Source organism: Callorhinchus milii, unplaced genomic scaffold (assembly GCF_018977255.1).
Source record: "Callorhinchus milii isolate IMCB2004 unplaced genomic scaffold, IMCB_Cmil_1.0 Scaffold8, whole genome shotgun sequence".
In the NCBI taxonomy this organism is placed as follows: domain Eukaryota; kingdom Metazoa; phylum Chordata; class Chondrichthyes; order Chimaeriformes; family Callorhinchidae; genus Callorhinchus; species Callorhinchus milii.
Window position 1 is genome coordinate 4,578,281 of NW_024704749.1, and position 14,529 is coordinate 4,592,809.

General features: G+C 45.9%; 1 protein-coding gene and 1 non-coding gene across 3 annotated transcripts; one reads left to right on the plus strand and one right to left on the minus strand.

Annotated features, from left to right (window-relative positions):
* Positions 1-405: 405 nt before the first annotated feature.
* On the plus strand, positions 406-13,918 carry LOC103182178 (synergin gamma-like). 2 transcript variants are annotated; one of them, XM_007899072.2, is made up of 7 exons: positions 2,079-2,142; positions 2,245-2,340; positions 6,385-6,438; positions 8,411-8,507; positions 9,750-9,910; positions 11,045-11,155; positions 12,769-13,918. In XM_007899072.2, exons 2-7 carry the CDS (start codon positions 2,338-2,340, stop codon positions 13,027-13,029), a joined length of 687 nt encoding a protein of 228 aa, XP_007897263.2. In that variant the 5' UTR covers positions 2,079-2,142; positions 2,245-2,337; the 3' UTR covers positions 13,030-13,918. The 2 variants fall into 2 exon arrangements, with proteins under 2 accessions (XP_042193398.1, XP_007897263.2); XM_042337464.1 differs by lacking the exons at positions 2,079-2,142; positions 2,245-2,340 and adding an exon at positions 406-942 and having other exon boundaries at positions 12,769-13,373.
* On the minus strand, positions 1,821-1,893 carry trnam-cau. The gene has a single exon. It is a non-coding gene; the product is annotated as a tRNA-Met (tRNA).
* Positions 13,919-14,529: the final 611 nt, after the last annotated feature.

The window sequence follows — 14,529 nt, forward strand, 5'->3', positions numbered from 1 at the left end:
TCCTCACACGGAGCAGAGTCTCGTAGCGCTTAGCGGCGGCGGAGTCTGACCCCGAGCCCATGGGGAGGGAGGAGGTGACTGTAAGCACGGTCGAAGAGGAAGGTCTTCAGTCCTGATCCATAAGAGGGGAAGGAGGGGTTTTTCCAAGAGAGGAAAGACACTTTTTTTTGGGTGTCTGACATGTGGAAAATGTGTTTAAGAGTATACAAACTAGACTTAGGACATGCCACTCACTCCCACGTGGAAATTTCCCTCTGCCTGGAATTGAATGCGCCCTCTCTTCCTAGAAGGACGCATCCTGTTTACCTAATTCCAGAATGTACAAAGCACCAGCTGGCAAGATTGTGACCTCAGAGTGTGGGTTGGAGTAACAACTGGGGTTTAATATTGAGAGCGCTGCCCGGCAAGCTTCCCATTAGGGTTTTGGCTGGCAGGGTTAACAGGATCCGATTGCAAAAGAGTCCCTGGCCGCAAAGATGGTTAAGACACCATCTAGACGCCCGCATAATTTGTCTGGAATTTTTGTTGTGCGTTTCCACATTGGCTCATTGAGTTTATTCACTGTAAGGGAAGAGGCAATGTCGGAGCCGGGCTGATTGCTGAGTTTAGTAACGTTGCCCACGACAGCTATAGGGGTGTAACATTTTCCATAGCGTTAAGAAAGGAGAAGATTAACAAGATCTTCTGGATCTAAAAGGCTACAGAGTGATCCTTGCTGGACAATCTGGTGAACGGACACTCACAAGTCTGGACCGTTTAGCTTTGTGGTTTAACAGCCTGTTAGCATTTACTTACGTTACATGGATAATGACAGCTCGGGCAGCATTTGACAGATGTGGAATAGCACGTCAAAATAGAGAGCAAAAAGAAGTAGAGGGAAGAGGAAAAGGACACTTGAGGAGCAGGGTAAGTGGGAAGAAAATTGGTGCAGAAAGAAAATTGGTGAGTGCTGTAATTTCACATTGAAAGTACTGTCTGGGAAGCTTCCTGCTGCTTATTAAGATTGCCTGTCTTAACCAGTCTGCTTCTTAACACTGCCTGTCTGAGTGTAGACTTGTGAAGTCCTGTAGGTTAGTGGTTAGAGCATTTGCCTCGCAAGTGAGAGGATCTGGGTTCGATTACCGGGCAGGGCGAAACGTTGGGCAAGTTTCCTTACACCACACGCCTCTGCTTATAGCAGTAAGAAGGAATCCAGTTGTTAGTCGATTGGCGGATCACTTTCCCAGGGGTAATAATCCCTTTAAAAACACTAAAAAAAAATGTGGTCATTATTTTTGTTTTCATAAACCTCTTTCACAGGGAAATTCAGAATCATTTGCAAGAGTTCAGAATTTGCATTGTCTTTACTAGTTGTTTTCCTGGCTGGTCAGCTCCAGCAAGTTTGTGGTTGCCCGGGAAACATTATTTAGTTCACGAGTTTCTGTAATATGCAAGGAAGAGACACAGGGAGAAAAGGAGCAGGTTTAGTTTGTATAGTCCTCCAATTGAGCTTTCAGACAGAGCCAACTGTTCAATAATAATTGTAATAATAATCCTTGATTTGATACAGCGCCTTATCACGTCTTCGAGATGTCTCAAAGCGCTTCACACAATATACTGTAAAGTGAATTGACTGTATATCTTGTGGACGGAACGCGGCAGCCAATTGCGCTCAGCAGCGTCCCACAAACAGTCGTTGATTGAGTAACTGAATTATTTTTTATTTATTTTGAAGGAATTATTACCCCTGGAAAAATGATCCGCCAATCAACTGACAACCGGGTTCCTACTTACTGCTAGGTAAACAGAGGCGTGTGAAATAAGGAAACTTGCTCAACGTTTCACCCTGCTGGGAATCAAACCCAGGACCTCTCGCTTATGAGGCGAGTGCTTTGACCACTGAGCTACAGGACTCCACCTGAGTAACGTGTGCAAATTTTGATCCAGTTAAAGTGAACTGGCGAAAAATCAAAACCTCACATCCGTGCAGAAAGCTACCCAACCAGTATCCCCGTGACTGGAGTGAACAGGAAGTTCAGGTGTAGAGATCCTTTATCACAGGCCAAAGTACACCAAAATCGACTCCTCCCACGTCATTGAAAGATGCTTTGAATACCTCAGCACCGTGGCGATAGCTTCCGTGCTCTCCTGTGCTGAGTTGGGGTGAATACTGCATCTGTTCTTGCCTTGAGAATTTCCGTCTTCTTCCAGAGAGAAGCCGAGTTGGTTTTAGTATTAACCTGCCCCCCGTGTGCTTGCTTGCAGTCGGCTTGTTGTTTACACAATGACTGGAAATTATTTGCTCCAAGGCGCGGGTTGACAGAAAGTGACCTGGTCTGTAATGCCTGTCTGACGGTCATGGTAAGCATGGTACACAATCTCCCTTTGCTTAGTATGTAGTGTACAGGAGTGGTTTGGGCTGTGTCAGATACATTTCGTTATGAATGTAATGTGTATTCATTTCTTTAAAGCAAATTGAGTTGGTAACGTCAGTGCCAATGGAACTGCGATTTGGAACAAATCGAAATGTATCGAATAAGGATCAAAGAATAGATTGTTTTTGGTGGGGGGGGGGGGCGTCAGCTGGTCGCCACGCACAGAAACCCCTTCATTGTGCTTAAGAGCGTTCAAACCAACCTGAGAGCCTCACGTACACCTGCCACCTGCCAGCTCTGCATGGAGATTTCCCTATGTCTGGAATGGAACGCGCACTCTCTTCCCCCCCACCTCCGATTCCGAAGTGTAATAGATGCCGGTTGGCAAGAGCCAAGGCTTGGGGACCTCAGAGTGTACGTTGCGGTACTGTTAAGAGTTTAACCAACTGAAACTTGTCCAGCTATGACCACTGTATCTGTTAGGCCTTTGACTTGCAGGGTTAACAGGAGTTGAGTGGAAAGAACCTCTGGCCCCAATGACTGGTCTGATCTGCCAGGCCACGGGGACGAGCCAGAATAGTTGGTGAATCTTCAACAGGCCCCAGGAATCGGACAGTTAAGTCTGTTCCAGAGGATTCACTCGATTCTGATATTCTGTCGCTAGCCACATCCAGGTGAGACCCCGCTTACCTCCTTCCCGAGGAGGAATAAAAATAAAGCAGGATGGTGGCCCTTCAGGGAGAGAGAGAGAGAGAGAGAGAGAGTGCGCATTCCATTCCAACAATCTATCTCAGGAATTTCCATGTGTAGCTGGGATGAATGGAAAGCTCAGCTTGGTTTGGATGCTCTTAAACATTAAGTGATGGGTTTCAACGTGTGTCAGACACCCGGCTGCCCAACCAAAAAAAACTTAGCAATAAATACATTCTGTGTGGCTGAGAATTAAAGACGAGGCATTACTGATTGGAGGACAGGAACTAGTTTAAAGTTGTGATGTTTAGGAACCACTGACCCCTCCCTCCGGTTCTGCTCAGCCCCATGTCTCGATGACCTAGTCAAGATCTGGAGCTCATTGTTCAAGACTAATCTCCTAGCACTCAAAAGGAAAGGTACTTTACTGAATCTACCAAGTACAGCTGAACAGAGACGTGCAAGAATTTGCTCTTATATAGCACTGTCTGTCCCTGTCATAGAAAAATATCTCAAAGTGCTTCACTGAGGCTGAGCAGGGTGGAAATAGGAGAAAAGTGACTAAGCTTTTGGTCACCTTACCCCTCCGTGCCAACTTCCTCACCTCCCCTCCCCACAGTTCGCACTCCCAATCAGCTATGTGAAGCTCTTTGAGATGTCCTCCTGATGTGAAAGGTGCCGTATAAATGTAACTTATTGTTGTTTTTTATTGTTAAAGTGTTGGAGGTCACCCAACTACAACAACAACAAAATTACATTTGTGAAGCGCCTTTCACATCAGAAAGAGGTCCCAAGGTCCAGAACAGTCGGGGATCAGGATCCGAGCGTGAGGGTAGGGGGGGCAGGATTGCGATGAGGGAGGGCAGAGGGGGTAGGAGGGCAGCTGAAGGCACGGTCGAAAAGGAGGGTCTTAAGTCGTGCCTTGAAGGAGGCAAGAGAGGGAGCGAGGGGAAGGGATTGAGGGATGGAGTTCCAAAGGGTGGGAGCGGAGAGGCTGAAAGCCCGGGTGCGATGGTAGGGAGGGTTGGGCGGGAGACATAGAGCAGGCCAGAGAGAGCGGACAGGTTGGTAGGGGAGGTTAGCAGGCCAGAGAAGTAGGAGGGGACAAGGCCATGGAGGGCCTTGAAAGTGAGGATGAGGATTTTGAACTCGAACTAATGAATTTGAGCAGAGCGCACTGCTTAGCGCAAAGTGGTTTGAATACCCTCAAGCACAGTGACAGGTTTCTGTGTGTGGAAAATTCAAATGGGTTCACAAATATTTGTCATCAGGACAAAATAATACTGCTGGAGTAGATGCTCGTAATATCCATTGGGTGAAGGAGAGCCCAATATGTGTCCTGTCTGGTTGTGTCTGACGAATTTCAATGCAGGAAACAGAGTAGTCAGAGACAACAACAACGACTTGTATTTGTACAGCGCCCTTCACGTGGGGTAGGGTCTCGGAGCGCTTAACAGTGGTGGAGCCTGATGCCAAGCTGGGGGGGTAGGGAGGAGGTGACCATAAGCACAGTCAAAGAGGGAGGTCTTTGGGCGTGATCTGAAAAAGGGGGAGGCAAGTCAGAGGGATTGGGGGAGCGAGTTCCAAAGTTTTGGCGTGTACTGGCTGAAAGCACGGCTAATGTTGGTGGAGCGGAGGAGGCCGGAGCCAGCTGAGCGGATGCTGGAACGGAGAGTTAGCATGTAGGAGAGTCAGGGAGGCAACAGGGCGTGTGAAGGGATAATTGAGAGATTTCTCTTTGCATTGCAAGGGCAGCAAGTCCCTGCTTGTGGTAGTTAAGACTAATAATGTGGAAAGAGCACATTGCTAGATTGGCTAATTATAAATAAGTGTTCCCGTTCAGCAAGGACCACCCTGCAACATTCCTTTGGATTTTGCTTCAAACTGAGCTACAAAACAGTTCTGGGCTTGCTCTCTGCCTGGGTGTGGCGTTACTCTCTCTCTCTTCTGGCTGATACTAGGCCTAAAGCAGTGAGAATTATTGCTTTGAGCTGAACGCTTTCTTTCTGCGCTTAACCTTTTGAAAATAAGGCCACCTGTGCAGCCCCTGAACTGGGTTGGGATGCGCATGCCTCTCCCAAAGGTGGGCAGCTTCAGAAGAGAGATTGGAGAGGAATAAAGGATGAAGAGCAAGATTATCTGGGTTGTTAAATCGATTGGAGGATTGCTTTTCCGGGGGGGGGTCAATAATCCCTTTTTAAAAAAGAAAAGTCATCAAAAATCATTTGGTCACTTCAATCCATGACTGTTTGTGGGGACGCTGCTGTGCGCAATTGGCTGCTGCGTTTCGCCCATAAAATACACGATTCCTTCACTTCACAGTACATCCTGTGAAGCGCTTTGAGACGTCTCGAAGACGTGATCAGGCGTTGTATCAAATGCAAGGATTATTACTAATAATTTCTGGGACTGGATGTGGAGTATGTGTTTGGGGTGTCTGTGTATGAGGCACATTACTGAGCTCCTCAAATAGAGGTTTGCTTTACAGTCAAAATGGAATAGAGGTACAGGCCTGCCAGTGTGAGGAGCTCTGAGACATTTTCCTATGTGAAGGGTACTATATAAATCCAAGCTGCTGTTGTTCCTTACTGTATTATTCGATTGTATTGTTGCTTGCAGTTTGCTTATTGCATAAGGGAAACAGATTAATCAGACCTGTTAATTAGCTCGAGTATAAAGACTACGGACTTTGGCAGTGTGAGCTTAGAATAAGCATCCTGTTCAGAAAGGACAACAAGGCCTTGCCTGCCAAGTCTGGTACATTTTACCAACAAGATGAGATTAACCACTTAGAGTTGGGGAAATAGCACAGACCTCAGTGGCAAGATGTAGATTACAGTAAGGAGCATAATAATAATAATCCTTGCATTTGATACAGCGCCTTATCACATCTTCGAGACGTCTCAAAGCACTTCACAGAATATACTGTGAAGTGAATTGGCTGTATATTTTGTGGGCGAAATGCAGCAGCCAATTGCGCACAGAGGTGTCTCACAAACAGTTGTGGATAGAAGTGACCAAATTATTTTTTTTATTGAAGGGATTATTACCCTCGGAACAGTGATCCACCCATCGCCTAACAGCTGGGTTCCTGCTTATTGTTAGACAAGCAGAGGCGTGTGGAGTCAGGAAAGTTGCCTAAGGTTTTGGCCTGCCTGGGAATCGAACCTGGGTCCTATCACTTACAAGGCAAATGCTCTAACTAACACGCTGAAGGACTCCATATTAAGTGCCAGAACATAGCACGAGAACTTTCATTCTATCCTCTATTTTTACTGACTTGAAAACTGTTTCCGTTTTTATTTTGGCTGTGACTGAAGTCATTCTTTCCTCTCGGCAGATCATGGAGGCAAAAATCAGGACTTTGCAAAGATGCCTTGACTGCATTAATAAGGTAAGGCACCAGACTTTTATTGTTTTTCTTGGTTGCAATCATAAAACTCCTGTTAATGTCCTTTCACTCTGCTTACTGAGTATAAGACTTGAATCCTACTATCTTACAGTCACCCTCCTACCCCTGCCCTCCACCCCTCCTAATCCCAATCCCCTGCACAGGTCCAAATCCCTGATTGTCCAGAGCCTTGGGACATCTTGAAAGACACTGGACAAATGCAATTTGTTGTTGTTGTTGAGTGAAGTTGGATGAGAAAGGAATTTTGCTGAGCAAACCACAGAGATCAAAGTAACCCATTGGGTTCGTTTTGTTAGGCAAAGGCCCCTCTTTAAATATTTAGTCCTATTTCCTCACCTTTTCTCCATATTTCCCTATTTCCTCACCTTTTCTCCATATCCTTTAATATTGTTACTTCCCAAGTATCTATCTGGTGAAAGCATTCAACTCTTTGTTTGCTCTCTTTAATGATGACACATAGGGTTCCCTTCATATGATCTAATACAGATTCCTCCGTCCTCTGATATCCTGATGAATATCTTGTTCAATCTCGGGACAAAATCATGGGATTTCCTCTGGTGGGGCAATCCAGAACAAAGGGGCATAATCTTAAAATTAGAGCTAAGCCATTTAGGAGTGAAATGGAGAAGCATTTTTTCACACAATGGGAAATGGAAATCTGGAACTCTCTCCCACAAAAGGCTGTAGATGCTGAATCCATTCAAATTTTCAAGACTAAGGTGGATAGACATTTGTTAGGTCAGGATATCAAGAGTTACGGGGCAAAGGCAGGTAATTGGAATTGAGGTACAGATCAGTCATGATGTAAGAGAATGGCGGAACAGGCTCGATGGGCTGAATGGCCTACTTCTTTTCCAATGTTCGTAGATGAATGGTCTTCGGTCATTAATCAGATGGACGGATTAGGTAGGTTGTTAGCACATCAACTTGTTGAGCTCTTGCCTGAAGATTAACGATGAAGTCAAGTCAGACATTATCCATGATACAAGTGTTTGTCCTGTCTTAGTGACAGTTTGGGGCAATTTTAGCAGTACATCTCCCTGAGGGATATGACACCACTATAAACCACAATGGGGTCATGTAAAACATTGCACTGGAAGTCAAATGTCCCATGTAATTGTGACTATTTCCTATCCAATCTCAATTTCAATATAACTTTGTTGACATTGCATTGTGTGAAATTTGCTGCCATGTTTTGCCCACAAAATATAGTCAATTCACTTTATAGTATATTCCTTGAAGCGCTTTGAAACATCTCAATGACATGATAAGGGGCTATATCAAGGATTATTATTATAGGTAAATGACTGAATGCAACAACAACATTACATTTGTATAGCGCCTTTCACGTTGGGAGAACGTCCCAAGGCCCTGGAGAGTCAGTATTTTGGATCCGAGCTGGGGATCGAGATCAGGGAGGCTGGAGGGCAGGGAGGGGCAAGGAGGGTGATCAAAGGCACAGTCAAAGTGGAGGGTCTTGAAGGAGGCAAGGGTAAGTTGAGACGGAGGGACTGCGGGATGGAGTTCCAAAGGGTGGGGGCCGAGTGTCTAAAGACAGGGATGGGCGAGGTGGGGGAAGTGAAACAGGCTGGAGTCCACTGAACGGAGGGAGTGGGCAGGTTGGTAGGGGGTTAGGGGGTCAGAGAGGTAGGGGGGAGCGAGTCCATGGAAGACTTTGAAGGTGAGGACCAGGATCTTGAACTGTATCCTCTGAGTGATGGGAAGCCAGTGGAGTTGGGTGAGGATGGGGATGATAGGGTCACGGAGCCTGGTGTGTGAGACGGTTCTATCACCGCAGGATGATATAGGAATGGTTCACAATCCGATATTGACCAATCTTTCTCATTTTGCATAAATAACAATTGCTTGATGATGTTTTGCTAGGATTCACTATGGACTCAGCTAATTCAGTGAGTTACAGGACTGCACTCATGTCCTCTGTGATCTTTTCTAGGTCATTAGAAATGCAAATGATATCTTGTGTGACATTAGCCAGCCATCCGTATGCAGTGAAGTGTTGCTATCGTCCCAGGGAACCGCCTATATCTCAGGTGGGTACTCACTTCTGTCCTATAGTGTAGTGTTTAGAGAACTCATCATGCAAGCGAGAGGACCCGGGTTCGATTCCTGGGGAGGGCGCAACCTTAAGCAAATTTCCTTACTCCATGCCCTCTGTTTACCCAACAGTAAGTAGGAATTCAATTGGTAGTCCATTGCCGGATAGCTTTTTCAGCGGTAATAATCCCTTTTTTTAAAAAATAATAGTAATTTAGTTGCTCAATCCACGACTGTTTGTGGGAGACACTGCCTTGCGCAATTGGCTGCCGCAAGGATTATTATTGTTGGCTGATGCAAGGATTATTATTATAATTATTATTATAAGTATCGCACAAAATGCATTATGAAACGGCACTCATTTGACCCATTACTTGTACAGTTACTTACTGAACCTTGGTGGGTGTAGACAGTACGCTGCCCAGATTTGCCTCAGTAAAAGGTTCGACTCACAGCTCCAGCCCCAGGCTCTCCTGTTTACCGTCCTCCCCTGTTTCTCTTCCTGTTTCTAAGAATAAGGAAGCATTTGAACCGGTGTTCATCTCCCTCCTTTTTACATCAACAAAACCACCGATGCCCCATGGCAACCTAATAAGCCAACATAAATCAGCATTCAGAGCAGCACAAAGATCTGAGGAAAGCATTGAGCGGAGAATAGGATCTGATTCAAAAAAGGCTTCTATTAATATACATGATTAAAAAGGTCAGTGGAAACTGAAGAGAAGTTTTGATGTTGCAATCTCCCTTTTGTTTTCCCTTCCGTTTCTGGAGTGAAGTCATTTTCACAGAATCTTACAGAGCAGAAGGAGGCTATTCGGCCACTTGTGCTCTTTGAAAGAGCTATCCAATTAGTTCCCCCACGCCCATCCACTCTTTCCCCATAGCCTTGCAAATTTTTCCTTTGCAATTCCCTTTTGAAAGTTATTATCGAATCTGCTTCCACCACTCTTTCGGGCAGTGCATTCCAGATCGTAACAACTTGCTACTTAAAATAATTTCTCCTCATTTTCCCTTCTGGTTCTTTTACCCCCGCCAATCGACTAACAACCGGGTTCCTACTTACTGCGAGGTAAACAGAGGCTTGCGGAGTAAGGAAACTTGGCTAACATTTTCCCCTGCCCAGGAATCGAACCCAAGTCTTCTCGCTTGCGAGGCGAGTGCTCTAACCACTGAGCTGCAGGACTCCGTGACCAGACCGAATCGTTGTGTTTATCTATATTTATCTTGTAACCTTACAGGTGTTACTGAAGTGTACAGAGTAGCAAAGAGAGTGGAAGGTGGAATTAAAGCCCGAGGTATAAGCGACGAGATGCTCCAGCAAAGCCTGAGGGACATTGAAATAGCTTGGAACAATCTGCAGGCTTTCCTATCATTCAGCCCCCCTGTGTTACGGATGTTGGTATGTGTTGCTGTCATGTTTATGGGCTCGCTTTATTTGCTGCATTTTGACTGCTTAGAGATTTTTCTGCAGTTTACTGTAATAATAATAATATTGGGTTTAGGAACACGTACTACCCTCACCTAACAATAATCTATCCACCTCTGTCTTGAAAATTTGATATAGTTTCATATAGTGCCTTGCAAATTGACGGCTCAAAGCTTTTCAGGCTTAACAGGAGCTGACCCTTTTCAACTGGACTTTGCCTACAAAGTAAACAGCCACCAGACTTTACCAGAGTAAATCCTGTGAAGGACTTTCTGGCATTCTCCCGATGTGAACGGCATGATGCCAAATGCAACGATTATTGTTGTTTAAAAGGTTAAGTAACCGTGCAAGCCTGCCACCTCGTGGCAACCGAAAGGACATAATAACAGCACCACATAAAAAAGGCAATGCTATTTTCATAGCGTGTCAAAGTGCCCAGAATTTGATCGAATTTAAGCTTCACTTCCAAGCTGCTTTTCTCTAGTTTTTCTGTAGTTTTGTGGAATCCTGTAGCGTATTGGTTAGAACAATCGCCTTGCAAGAGAGAGGGCTTGGGTTTGATTCCCGGGCAGGGCGAAATGTGAGGCAAGTTTCCTTACTCCACACACCTCTGCTTACCGAGCAGTAAGTAGGAATCCAGTTGTTAGTCGATGGGCGGAACACTTTTGCGGGGGTAATAATCCCTTAAAATTTTATCCCCCAAATAATAATAAAGTAGATTGACTGCATTTTGTGAGTGAAACACGGCAGGCAATTGCACACAGCAGTGTCCCACAAACAATCAAGGAATTGAGTGATTGTTACCTCTGGAAAAGCGATCTGCCAATCGACTAAACAACTGGGTTCCTACTCACTGCTACGTAAACCGAGGCTTGGGGAGTAAAGGAACTTGCCTTAGGGCCCTGCCCTAGATATACTATGTGTGTGTATATAATATATATGTGAAGCGCTTTGAGACGTCTCAATGATGTGATAAGGCGCTACATCAAATGCAATGATCATCATTATTATTATGTAATACAATATAGTCCAGAATGTATCGTGTGTGTGGCTGAAATTTGCACATGTAATGGCTGTCTGGCTAATAGGATTTTTAATGTTCTGCAGCCTTCTGAATCTACCTTTGACTGTTCGGGCGAGACTGCAATGGCTGGGTCAGAAAATGCTCAGGCTGAATCTTGCGGAGTGTGTCTGCTTAGTATACTGCCTGGATTTAATGTAAGTACAAATTGTTTGTGATAATCTTTGCTGATAGATTGCGCCTTGCGGTACCTTCATTGAGAGTGACACATTTTATTGGAAGTGATATCTGCTTCGGGAAGAACCTGTGAAGACACTTTCAACACCAAATACAGCAGATAACCTCTCCTATCTTTCCTTCAAACCAGTGGTCGTGAAGGTCCAATTTGGGGGCTTTTGACGGTAAATGTTCTGTACATAGCTTTCTGTATGCTATGGATATAACCTTTCTGTGGCTGTGGGAGGGGGGNAGAGGTGAGTGCAGGCACGGTCTAAGAGGAAGGTCTCCAGGCATGACATGAAGATGGGGAAGCAGGAGGCAATGCGGAGGGATTGAGGTAGAGTGTTTCAGGGCGTAATGGCTTAAAGCGCAGCCGCTGGTGGTGGAACGGAGGGCATGAGGGACAAGCAGGAGGCTGGAGCCAGTCAAGCGGAGGCAACGGGTAGTGGGTTGGGGATTGAGCAGGTCGGAGAGGTAGGGAGGTGTCAGGGCATGAAAGGATTTGAAGACGAGTGGTGAGAAGATGCTTTTTTTTTAGGTCACCTCCTACCCCTTCCCCTCGCCTCCCTGCCCTCCACCTCTCCTGATCCCAAATCCCTTATGATCTGCCCTTTCCTTCGCTTCCTTCAAGGTCCACCTCAAGACCTTCCTCTTTGACCGCATCTATCTTCCTCCCCTCCCCTACGCCCTCCCCTGCACCAACCGTCCCACACCCAGCTCGGGTCCAAATCCCTGACCTGTCAATCGCCTTGGGACACCCTCCTGATGTGAATGGCGCTATACAAACGTAATTTGTTGTTGTTCGTGTTCTTCTTCTTCTGTTCCTTCGCAACGGAGGAAACCCCCACCCCCTCAGGACAGGAAAGAACATTATATTCTCATTATTTAATGGTCCCGCTTTTAATTCAGTGTTTTGATCAGCAGAATAGCCTGCCATGGCAACATCCAGTCAAGGAAGTCTTTGTTCTACACATTTTAGCACTGGGCTTGCGTAACCAACACAATCAGAGGCACATGTTCACATCCACTTAGGCAGGACCACAACAAGCTCTGACTTAAGACTTGCAATTTTCATTCAACGCCATTTTGATTGAAACGCAGAAGTTAAAATGTTGTTTTACTCGCGCCCCCCCACCCCCCTCCCAACCCCAGCCCCACTGCTCTCTGGAACTCCATCCCGGTGTCCCTCTGCCCCATCCCCCTCCCTCACCTCTTTCAAGGTCCACCTGAAGTCCTTCCTCTTTGCTCATTTCCCCCCCCCACCCCCACCCCACACCTCCCCACCCACCACCCACCTACCCTCTCGACTGCCACCCTCAGCTCGGGCGGCAGGCCAGGACTGTCCAGCACCTTGGGACGTCCTCCCAACATTTTGCCCACAAATTACGCCAGTCAATTCACTTTACAGTCTATTTGGTGACGCGTTTTGAGATGGCTCAAAGTGGTGATAAGGCGCTATATCAAATGCAAGGATTATTATTATTATTCCTAAAATGCTGCACCACCTGTATATAAAAAAAATAAAAAAAATAATTCTGCTTACTTCTTTAGCAGATGTATCCAATGTTCTCATTTCTCCCTCCCTTTGCAGGGCCTGAAACATGCAGAGAATTTGCTGACTTATCAAGGTGGTCACTTCCATGCAAGTTGTGCAAACCTTTGGCTCAACTGTGTGGATTCTAATCTACCTGCTCTTACCGTATCTCCGCAAACGTCCGTGGACTCTAAACCACCAGCTGTTACTGAACCAAATGGAACTGCTGCGGACTCTAACCTATTGCCTTTCACTGTTCCTCCGCAAAACCGCACAGACCCCAATTTCAAGAGTCTCCCTATAGCTACGTCTCCTTGATATTACACGGCGTCGAAACCCAGAGAGAAAGCTATTGCACCAAATCCTCTTTGGCAGCTCGCACTGCTGTGCACTTCCAGGGAAAATATATTTTACGATGGGAGTGAAGGCGGCCACTGTTTACAAGCGAAGACTTTTATTTTTTTTTAAAAAAAAACGCCCCTTGGATGGCATTTATTTTGCAAGGGGTTCAAATCTGCTGAGGCAAACGAAAATTGAGTTGTTCTCTATTTGTGGTTATTGTTGGCCAGGCAATAGTCTAAATAATGACTGAACACATCTGTATATAAGTGACCTAGTGTCTATTGTCCTGTAGGGTAGTGGTTAAAGCACTCACCTCGCAACCGAGTAGATTTGATTCCCGGGCAGGGCAATACCTTAGGCAAGTTTCCTTACTCCGCAAGCCTCTGTTTACCTAGCAGTAGGAACCTGGTTATTTGTCGATTGGCGCTTTTCCAGGGGTAATAATCCCTTCAAAAAGATAAATAAACAATAACAATGATCATGCTTTCAAGATGTCTCAAAGCGCTTTACAGAATATACTGTAAATTGAATATACCCGTGGGCAGAATGAGGCAGTCAGTTGCGCACAGCAGTGTCCCACAAACAGTCATGGATTGAGTGACCAAATTTGTATTACTTTAGAAACAATTGAAGGGCTTATTACCCCGGAAAGCGATCCGCCAATCGACTAACAACCAAGTTCCTACTTACTGCGAGGCAAACAGAGGCGTGTGGAGTAAGGAAACTTGCCTAAAGTTTCGGCCCGCTCAGGAATCGAACCGGGTCCTCTCGTTTGCGAGGCGAGAGCTCTAACCACTACGCTACAGCATCTTTCCAGGGAGGGAGAGAGAGAGAGAGAGAGCACATTCCGTTCCAATAAATATCTCTGGAATTTCCATGTGTAGGAGAGATGCATGGAACTCTCAGGCACGGTTACCGCCCACGTCTATACAAAGGCAACCCCACCAACATCAATACAACGCACGGGAAGTGATGTTAAACGTACCGACTGCACCATATTCTGGTCATCGTGGGACGCTGCTGTGCGCAATTGGCTGCCGTGTGTCACCCACAAAATATACAGTCAATTCACTTTACAGTATATTCTGTGAAGCGCTTTGAGACAACAACCAAAATCACATTTGTGTAGCGCCTTTTCACGACCTCTTGAAGACGTGATAAGGCGTTATATCAAATGCAAGGATCATTATTATTATTATCCCAGGTCTTTACGGCAATGCAGAGCAACAAGATTTTTTTTTTAAAATGAGTGTGGTTAGGCCCCATAGGCCGAATTAGCCCGAAATGTTCCAGTTAGGGAAAGAGGGCTGTCCTCCAGAACAAGCCTCCATCACCGGCCTCCCCCCCCCGCCCCAACTCTTGTAGTCCCCAAATTGTCAAAGGGACATGTCTTCACGATCCCACCCGAGCAAGTCAGATCACCGGATCGCCTCTCTAGCAGGGCAAGCCCGGCCTGAGTCTAGTAACCAAGTCCTC

Bases quoted from the DNA above. Each gene is read 5' to 3' on its own strand.
- LOC103182178 (XM_042337464.1), top strand. From the start codon at position 808: ATGACAGCTCGGGCAGCATTTGACAGATGTGGAATAGCACGTCAAAAT. The intron at 8,508-9,749 runs GTGGGTACTCAC...GTAACCTTACAG, and splicing joins GGGAACCGCCTATATCTCAG to GTGTTACTGAAGTGTACAGA. The intron at 9,911-11,044 runs GTATGTGTTGCT...AATGTTCTGCAG, and splicing joins CCCCTGTGTTACGGATGTTG to CCTTCTGAATCTACCTTTGA.